Source organism: Vulpes lagopus, chromosome 1, assembly GCF_018345385.1.
Source record: "Vulpes lagopus strain Blue_001 chromosome 1, ASM1834538v1, whole genome shotgun sequence".
NCBI classification, from domain to species: domain Eukaryota; kingdom Metazoa; phylum Chordata; class Mammalia; order Carnivora; family Canidae; genus Vulpes; species Vulpes lagopus.
The window spans coordinates 179,646,109-179,656,052 of NC_054824.1; the positions used below are offsets into that span (position 1 = coordinate 179,646,109).

Below are 9,944 nucleotides of genomic sequence, written 5' to 3' on the forward strand. Positions count from 1 at the left end.
TACTTTATAAGGCCATGCCAAGTTTTGTTCTAGTCATTATAAAAGGTACTGAAAATTTAATGAGAAAATATGCTTGTAATTAAAAATAAAATTTACTGCTAGCTGAGAAATTCTTGAAATATTTAAATACATCAATTTGTATTTAATATATATATATATATATATATATATATCCATTTGCTAAATGAGTGATTCACAATAATACCAAGATATTGTCTTTCTTCACTTTCATCCTTATGAACATAACCATGAAATTTTCCAAGGCTACAAAATATGTGATTTCACAAGAGACTGAATTCAGATATCCTTCTTTAAGCCAGATATTCAAGAGATTTGCAAAACATGTAAAACAATGGGATTACTTTCAGTATTTGCTATGGAAGATTTATTTTTCATAAAAATGTTTTGCATATACAGGTATGAGCTTACTATTCCTAAACATGAATGAATGATTATTTTTAAAACTTCTCATTTTTTTATTCCAATATGATGAATATCAATAAACACAGCCCACATAAAGAAAAGATCTTTGGGATCTTTGTCAGCTTAAAAGCTTAAAGGGGATCTGAGGCCTAAAAGATTGAGGCTTGCAGATCTAAATTCTAAAATGAAAATTTACTTACTTTCACATTGTGGGAATTCATCACTCCAATACACCTCATCTCCTTGAAGGTTGCAAGTCAAAACTGAGTTTCCTTCTAAGTGATAACTGAGAAAAGAAAAACTTTCTATTTTCTCTGTTAGTTAACAAGATGCACATAAAAATGAAAATTTTAATACTGTTGCTTTACTACACAACAATAGTTTGAGGGAGAAGCTTCTTAAATAACATTATATAGTGAAAGTGCTAACCATATCTACAATTAATTAGAGTTTCTACATTTTGAGTACTCATTGACCAAAAGCAAAGATGTCTAAATAAATCTGCCATATACCTGTCAGTCTGGTCTCTTTGCTATCTCTAGCGATCACACTACACATTCATTTCTATGCTTATGTTCACACCATTCTTCTCAGTAAAATCAACAACCAAGTAGAGAGATTAGGCCCTAGGGCTTGCCTGTCTGGATCTGAGCCAGCTGAGATCCAGAACATTTGGGAGCCCCAGCTCCATGAATCACTTTGTATTTGAACTCAGGCAAGTCCCTAAATGGTCCTATTACTCAGTGTCCTCATTTATGAAAAGGGGATAACACTGCATACTTCATGGGACTGTTTAAACAATTAAATTAGACTAACACCTGACAAATAGTGAGTGCTAGCTAAATTTTAGCTCTTGTTAATATTTTTTAGGTAAGAATATTTTTCTGGGTCTAGCTCAGGAATCTTACTCAATGAAATTTTCTCTTGGGTCTTAAGTTCATGGTATTCTCTTCTCCTGCTAGACTCCTACTGTAGTGATCATGAATAATTCCATTTATTCACTACTTCTCATTTATTATTTTGCTTTGACACCTCTCTGTATATACTGTGTTTCTTTTTTTTTTTAATTTTTATTTATTTATGATAGTCACACAGAGAGAGAGAGAGGCAGAGACACAGGCAGAGGGAGAAGCAGGCTCCATGCACCGGGAGCCCGATGTGGGATTCGATCCCGGGTCTCCAGGATCGCGCCCTGGGCCAAAGGCAGGCACCAAACCGCTGCGCCACCCAGGGATCCCTATACTGTGTTTCTTAACAAGGCTACAACTTCTTTGAGAAGAGAATATGTCTTAAGTGTTTGGTACCCCTCAAACTGCTTAATGGGCTCTCTCTATATAACTACCAACTAGATGTTCCAATATTTTTACTTGATCAAGGTAAAAAAAAAATAGTTGGTGAGGCTGTTTATATATGGATCCAGTTGCCTTTTTTCTACACAATGGTATTTAGGAGAGGATTCTGGGAAAATGGCAGAGTAGGAAGTACTAAGAATCTATTTCCTTAACCAGACAACAACTGCAAGGACAGAATCTGCCTGATGGGAGTTATTTTGGAACTCCAGAGTCTGTTGATGGCTTGTAATTTCTAAGGAAAGACTTGGACAGGTGAATTGCATTGATTTCAGTCACTATCATCTTAACACAGTGTCAGGTACGCATCTCCCACCCACTGCAGGCAGCTGTGTATTTGTTCCTGGAGCAGCTTAGAAGCAGTTTTAGGAGCAAGGGGGGGTGGGGAAGGGCAAAAGGGACCCTGTCCTCCAGACATTGAGGATCCGTGCTGTTATCATTGAAATCTTCTTCTAATCACAGAGAAACAGTCAAAGAAGTGGGCAGCCACTCTCATCATACCTACCCCTAACTCTCATAAGTCCTTTTCTAACTGTCTGAAGTGACTTCCAGGGCATTTAAACATCCAGTGCTCTTTGTTCTTCACTTCATTTTTCACTTTTTCCCCTCTCAGGAGCCAGACATTAAAAACCAAAACATTGAACAAAGAGAGAATCTCAAAAGTAGGAAGAGAGAAGAGAGTCATCAAACAAGGGGGGATCCTCAATAATAATATCAACAGATTTCTTATCAGAAGCTTTGGAGGCCAAGAAGACACTGGGAGAGTATACTCAAAAAAGTGCAAGAAGAAAAAAAAACCATCAACCAATAATCATCTATTTAGCAAAACTATCTTTCAAAAGTGAAGAGAAAACTAAGACTTTATAAATAAACAAAAGCTGAAAGAGTTAGTGACCACTACATATCCCCTGCAAGCAATAAGAAATGCTCAAGGGAGTCCTGCAAGATGAAGTAAAAAGATATGAGAAAGTATTTTCCATATGGAGAAATAAATATCTCACTAAAGGTAAATACATGAGCAATTATAACAGTTTATATTATTGTAACAATGGCTTATGATTGCAATTTTTTGTTTTCTTTATAACTTAAGAGACTGATACATGGAAAGAAAAAAAAAGAAATATAAAACAGTATTACTGTAACTTCAGTTTTTAACTCCAAATCTTGCTATTTACTAACTTAAAGGATTAATTTAAAGAACTATTAGATTATGTTTTGGGACACACAATGTATAAAGATGTAATTTTGTGTAATAAACAACCAAATGGAGTGGGAATGGAGTTATAAAGGAGCAGAGTTTTTGTATGTTATGAAATTAAACTGCTACAAATTCAAATTAGAGTGTTATAATTTCAGGATGTTAAATATAATCCCCAAGATAACCACATAGAAAACAGTCATAGAATATACACAAGAGGAGGGACACCTGGGGGCTCAGTGGTTGAGCATCTGCTTTTGGCTTGGGGTGTGATCCTGGGGACCTGGAATCGAGTCCCATGTCGGGCTCCCTGCATGGAGCCTGCTTCTCCCTCTGCCTGTGTCTCTGCCTCTCTCTCTATATATATATCGCATGAATAAATAAATAAATAAATAAATAAAAATTTTTAAAAAGACAGAGATTGGTAGAATGGATGAAAACACATGACCCAACTATATACTTGCTTGCAAAGACAAAAACAGGTTGAAAGTAAATGAACTAAAGAAGATATTTCAGCAAATAGTAATCAAAAGAGAGTAAGGTTGATTATACTTTTATATCAGACCAAATAGACTTTAAATCAAGATATTACAAGAGGCAAAATACATTATATATTAATAAAGGGTTCACACAGTGAGAAGACTTAACAGCTGTAAACATTTATGCCACCTGATGACAGACCATCAAAACATATGAGGCAAAAACTGACAGAATTGAATAAAGAGATACATATTTCTACATAATAGTCGTTTCTGCTAGGTGGAGACTTTAGTACCCAGTTCACAGTAATGGACAGAATAACCAGACAATACAAGTAAGGAAATAAAGGACTTCAAGAAGACAGTATTTCTGTAAGTCTTCCTTCAAATGTGAGAGTTGGCATTTTAAATAGGGTGCACTTTGTCAAGAATTAAATTGCTGTGATTACTACATTTTGATGCTTACAATAAACTTATTATTAGATATATTAAGTATTAGACAATTTTGCTTTCCTTCAATATAAATTTCTCTGAATTACTTAGGCATCTTTTCAGTCTCTATAAAAAGCCCAAGGGTTGTATGGCAGTAAGTGTGCCTTGTCACATAGAAAGCAAATAAAATCCACTTTCTGGGAAAGCTTGAGAAACAAAACAAAAAAATGGAATTAGTAACCTTTACCTTATTTCCTCTAAGGAGCAACTTACCCCTCATGACAATGAAAGTGAACTTGATCATTATATCCCGAGGTTAAATTTGGGAGAATGAATTCACCATTTTTGAGTTTTGGATGATTACATTCTTTCTCTAAAATAAAAATTTTAAAATTTGTGTTTTTTTTAACACTGATTTCAAAACAGATTTAAATCAAAATCAAAATTTTGCACTACTCTCTGCAATTAATGCAATATTATTCTCTATAACTAACTGGTGTACAAACTTAAAATTCACATTTAACCAGATAAACAATCACCAAGAAAAAGATCCCCTAGGGATTTCTCAAATACTGGAAAGAGTACTGCTATCTGAAACCAATTTTCACATGAGAAAAAATCTTGCTGTAAAATTTATAAAAGTCTCCAGAGAAAGCAAACACACACACACACACACACACTTTTTTTGTTCACTTACTTGAACAACCTTCTGGGATAGGGAACCATGAGTGATTCTTCTCACAAAAAGTCGAGACAGGAAACGTCATGTAGTACCCTGGATTACACTCATAAAATATTTTCTCCCCAACTGCATAATACTTTTTAAGCATACTCTTCAGTGTCATAGAGTCATATCTTGGTGGTTCACCACAGGCATCTAAGGATAAGATAATAAGAAAATGAGAAAATGTTAATGTTTTATTTTATGTATTTTTAAAAATATATGTAAGTATTTATTTCATTCACCAGCCAAGGACTGTGGTCTGGCAGTAGGTAGGTAATACAGCATAAATGGAAAGACCCTTGGCAAGATTTTATTAATTCTTAGATGCTTTTACCCAGGTGGTGGGAGTCGTGGAGGATGTCCCTTGCCTTGCTTTAAGTAACAGCCTAATAGCTTTTTATTTGATGGGGAATAAGTTAAATTTTCTTGCAATGATAGATTGAAGAGACAAAAAAAAAACACACCAATGTTTATAGTCTTAAAAATATATATAGGTATGCAACCTTCCCCATTTTTTCCTAAATTCATTTCAAAACTCGCCTTGCCTCTAAGAAGCCTTCTGTAGGCCATAGCACTCTGCTCCAATGACTCTTCCATAGTCTGAAAAAAACAATGATAATTTGTCTCTTCGGGCTCAGTCTCCTCACAGAAGGCAAGTTCCTAGAGGTCAGAGATCATAGGTCATCTTTTTCTACTGCACTCTGTACCCAGTGGAGGCTTCAGAAATGTTAGAGTAACAAGTGATTAGTCCATATTCAATTGCCTCCCTGAAACTATACCCCATAAGGTTAATGAGGTTAATACTACCAGAAAGTTTATATCTCCCCCCCATTTTTTTTAACAGAGAACTATGTCTCCCTAATCAGATATTGTATCTTTTCAGACCTACTAACAAACTGATGAGCTGTCTCTGCAGAAGCCTGGAATCAAGGTCAGCGGATATGGCTCTATTCCATGAATAAGCAAGGTTGTGCATTCTTTACCAGATATAAGGAGACTAAGACCCAAAGCAGGTTATACAGGCTTTCAGCACAGGACCATAGCCTCTGCTCCTGTCCGAAGATAATTTCCTGAGGTCAGGAGCTAAATTTTGCCTCCTTCTGATGCTGAGCATCCACTTCAAAGGGAACATGGGATGTATGCGTATATGTCACTAAGGTACATGCTCCATCTACCTCATGGATAAGACCCTGCCATTTTCATCAACATGTATATAACCTAACCCCTATGATTATTAAAAACAAAACAAAAATTTTTTTTTCTCTCCCCCTTTGGAGAGGACAATTTCAGGCTTACTCTCCTGTCTCCTCCATTGATTGCCTCTCAAACTTCCCTTGCTGCATACCTGATGTCTCTGTGAATGGCTTTGCTGTGTACCAGGACTTGGGTTTGGTTCTAGCCACACATGCTCCACTTGGAAAATGTCATGCTATCTCAAATAACATAATGAAACCAGAGTGTGACCCCTTGCCCAGCAAACAAGATAGTTTTCACACATGCTCAGCAAACATAACAGATGGTCTTCACAGCTCGAATGTCTGATCCACCGCTCTAATTCTACCTTTGCTTCAAGTTCACACCACTGCCATTTCTTCTCTAGAGTGCTATCAGCGTTTCTGAACAGGCCCCCTTACCTATCTCATCATCTTTCATTCATTTCATGTTTCACATTGCTGCCAGAGTCACATTGATACGACAGTGACCAAAACTCTTCCAAGTCAGATACCTTTCGATGACTTCCCTAATGCCCTCATGACAATGCCTAAGGGCTCCTTATCATGGCTAGCTGACTTGTAAAGCCTGTCCCTATCAGGGCTCTGCTCACTCTTGCATAATATTCTCAAGCCCTATTCGATTCCTTACAGTGTCCATTCAATTGCCTAAACTACATCAACACTCCAGATCTCCTTGCATCATTTAACTTCAGCTTTGACCAGAGATCCCACATTCCTCCCACCCCACTCATCTTTCAGTTTCAGTGACATGCCACTTCTTGTGGCTCTTGACATCTCTTATCAAAAAACTAGCTGACGTGTCCTCACGATGCTCCATTTACTTCTTCCACAGAATGCCTCATAGCCTAAGTCGTTACTGTTTGTACTCCCTCCGAGACTGTTACCTTCTGAGGACCACGTATGACATATCACTGCACTTGTAATGCCCAGCGCCACAGCTGAATGAGTGCAGTTAGCAGATCTTCTTAGACAAAAACTCAAATTCTTTTCTGCTCAGCCAATGTCTTCCAGAGAAATCACCAAATCATCATTTTTGTCTTTGTTGTTTTATGCCTCTCTTCAAACTTTTTCATTGGTTGAATGACAGCTCTTTCCCTTTATCAGAGTATTTGATTTCTCTCATGTCAAAATATTTATGCTTTCTTGTTTTATCATGGACCCAATCTCCATTTCTGCTATTATTACAAACAGTATTTAACATTATCAAAGGAGAACTCCAAATAATGGGGATTTTTCCCCCAAGTACGGTAACCAAAGATTCTACATCTTCTTTCTTAAAACAACAGCGGTGATATTACTAATTTTAGCAATAGCGAACCTTCAGCACTACCTGTACCATTATTTTAAGGGCAATTTAACTAACTTATCTTCATACTCATCCTATGAATAGGATACTATTTCCCCCTCTGTAAGATGAGCAAACTAAGGCACAGAAGCTTAAGTAATTTGTCCAAGACAACATCCCCAGCAACTAGGCAACACTGCTTCCCACCACACTCATCTGAAACCCTCCCGTGCTTCCACCAACACACTTAGCAATGTAGTCCTCAAGACATGGTCTTCTACTGAGTCTGGAAAAATTAAAGTAACCCTGGTTTCGATTCGCTATGTGTTAAGTCAAAAAAAAAAAACGGCATAAGCTGCCCTGAAAGAACAGCTAATAACGTCATGTCTGAATTTTAAGGATGGTGATTGTTCATTGCTGACTATCCTGTTGCTCTTCACAATGTGTGGCTCTGTGATCTAGTCCTCGGGCTCTCTCTTGCCTCCCTTGTCCTCCTGCTGCTACACCGGGTAGCTCTGCAGTCATCGAATGCCCCCAGCCATGTCATATGTCTAAGCGTCTGATCAATCACACTGCTCCCTCTGCTCTGAACACCCTTCCTTCCTGCTCAGCTGTGGCTCCTGCTCAACCCCTGACTTCTTAACACTGAACCCAGTCAACTGCTCCTCTAGCAAGCATTTTCCACTTCCCCGGGAGGCAGTGCCCAGTCCCCTCCTCTTGGACTGTCCTCAGCATGGATCTTTCAGTCACTATCACAAGTTTTTGTGTTTAATAGTCCCCCTGGCTGACTCCATTCACACATGCAGCCCTAGCACCAAGCACAGGATGTCCCTTGGAGGGGCTAGGCAAAACATCTGGCGCTCAAAGGGCCACCGCAGTCAAACAGAACACCATGCTGAAGAATACAGAGATGCATCTAATATTGAAAATAATCATCTTTTAGTTTTATGCACTGGAGAAAGATTTGGCCACGCAATTTCTTCTGTTGCCTATCTCCCAGTATTCTGGTAACCTAACAATTGGCCAGATAAGGACTGTTGTCTCTACTTTATAATCTGCAGAGGAAGGAGACCAAGAAACTGCCCTGTAAGTAAGCACTTAGGGATCTTGGCTTCTTCATTAGAGAGAAAGGAAAGACCTAAAGACACCACTCACAACAGGAGATGGTGGGTTTTGTCCACCGAGGCAGAGACTCCTTCTGGAAGAGTAGGACTGGTCCCGAACTGGACAAATGTTCCCTTCTGCAATCTCATGCAGCTGGCAACTGAGTGCCTTGGAGATGGCGAGCCTCCAGGCACAACACTGTCTGCTTACAAACCTGCTTCTGGGCGTGGGAGCTGCCTCAAAATGGACATGTGTATTCTATTCCCGTTATTTCCTTGCCCAACATAAAGAGGCCTCATTTGGGCTTTCTCTAATTTCATACCTATCCTGATTTTACCTTTGAACCTGCAACTTCCTTTTCTGCATTCCTAAGTATCTGTGATCTTCCAATTTTCACCCTATTCATTGTATTTCCTCTCCTCCAAACAATATTCATGGTCTCCTTCATTGTTAGCTCCATGGCTAACCTCAACTTGATCCTTTTTAAAAACTTTTTTTTTCTTTTTGCTTTCTTTTTATTGCCACCAGCCCCTCCCCACCAGTAACAAGCAAGAGGAGAGTATTGTGGGCACTGCAGAGTCTACATAAACAGTAGGAGACAGAGCCTTTCTGACATCAGCTGCCCCGCCTTAGCTTAGGCACCACAGAAAGGCCATCCTAACCCTGGGTCTTTAAAGAACCTTTCGCTGGTATCTATATAAGCCTCAGCTGAATATTATATTTCATTTTCTGATACTTGAAGGTTATGCAAGACTGTTGATACTGAGCAAAAAGCTGGGCATTTTGAATGACAAGCGTGACAAGACAGAGGAGCTCTCTGCATTCTAGTGGGGAGAGCAAGCAGTTTGGCAAGAGTGTCTCCCCATCAGGGAGGGATCTGAGCTGGAGTGTGTGTGTCTGAGATAGGGTGGTCAGAGAGGGGGTGACATCTCAATTGAGCTTGAATGAGAGGAAGGAGCCTTATATACAAAGGGCCGGTGGAGAATATTGCAAGTCTGAGGGAATAGTAAGTACAGAATCCCACAGAGGAAGAGTTTGGCCAGTTTTAGTGAAAGATTTTCTGTGCCACTAGACCTTGTTAAATGCTATCGGAGAATCAAGCTCCTTTCCTCCAGAGCACTTCTCTTGGGTTATGTATTCGCTAGCAGTATGTTTTGTCTGCCATTGTCAATCAGTCTTAGCATCCTTGTCTTGACTGCCACTGTGTGGGTGCTAACAGTGAGCAAAACAGTCTGTGCTTGTATTTGTGTGCGTGCAAGCAGATCAATAGTGAAATCAGGATCAGGAGGTCAAGGACACAAAGCTCCAGGCCCCTGGGTACCTCTGGCCAGCTCCCCGGATCTGCTCCAGCTCAGGGCCAGAGGGCATAACCTCTCCAGGCTCTTACCAGAGTTTAGAGAAAGCAGGAGCACTGGGGCCACCAAAAGGATCCCGACCAAGCGCCAAGGAAAGCGCTTCTGTGGGCAGCAGGGACAGCTGGTGCGCGGTGCGTGGGACGCCGTCATCTCGCAGGTGCCCAGCGGGAGCCTAGGAGCCGGCCAGGAGGACTCCTCCCCGAGGACTGGCACCGCACGCCACAATCCCCCATCCCAGTTATCCCCGGGCAGGTGCGCAACGGAGGGGCGTGGCCAGGGCGAGATAGGGCGTGGCCAGGGCGGGACGTGGGCGGGGGCCTGGTGGGATCGGGGCGGAGCTTGGGCGGGACGTGGGCGGGG

General features: G+C 40.1%; 1 protein-coding gene across 6 annotated transcripts in view; it reads right to left on the minus strand.

Moving 5' to 3' along the window:
• The window catches only part of CD46 (CD46 molecule), a 29,834-nt gene extending 20,008 nt beyond the window's left edge, over positions 1 to 9,826 (minus strand). For all 6 annotated transcript variants that reach the window (XM_041758026.1, XM_041758031.1, XM_041758020.1 and 3 more), the window contains exons 1-4: positions 9,617 to 9,826; positions 4,579 to 4,758; positions 4,155 to 4,254; positions 624 to 709 (exon numbers count right to left, since the gene is read on the minus strand). In XM_041758026.1, the coding sequence (XP_041613960.1) occupies positions 624 to 709; positions 4,155 to 4,254; positions 4,579 to 4,758; positions 9,617 to 9,734 (484 nt within the window). In that variant the 5' untranslated portion in view covers positions 9,735 to 9,826. The remainder of the gene's footprint in view (positions 1 to 623; positions 710 to 4,154; positions 4,255 to 4,578; positions 4,759 to 9,616) is intronic.
• Between the last annotated feature and the right edge of the window lie 118 nt (positions 9,827 to 9,944).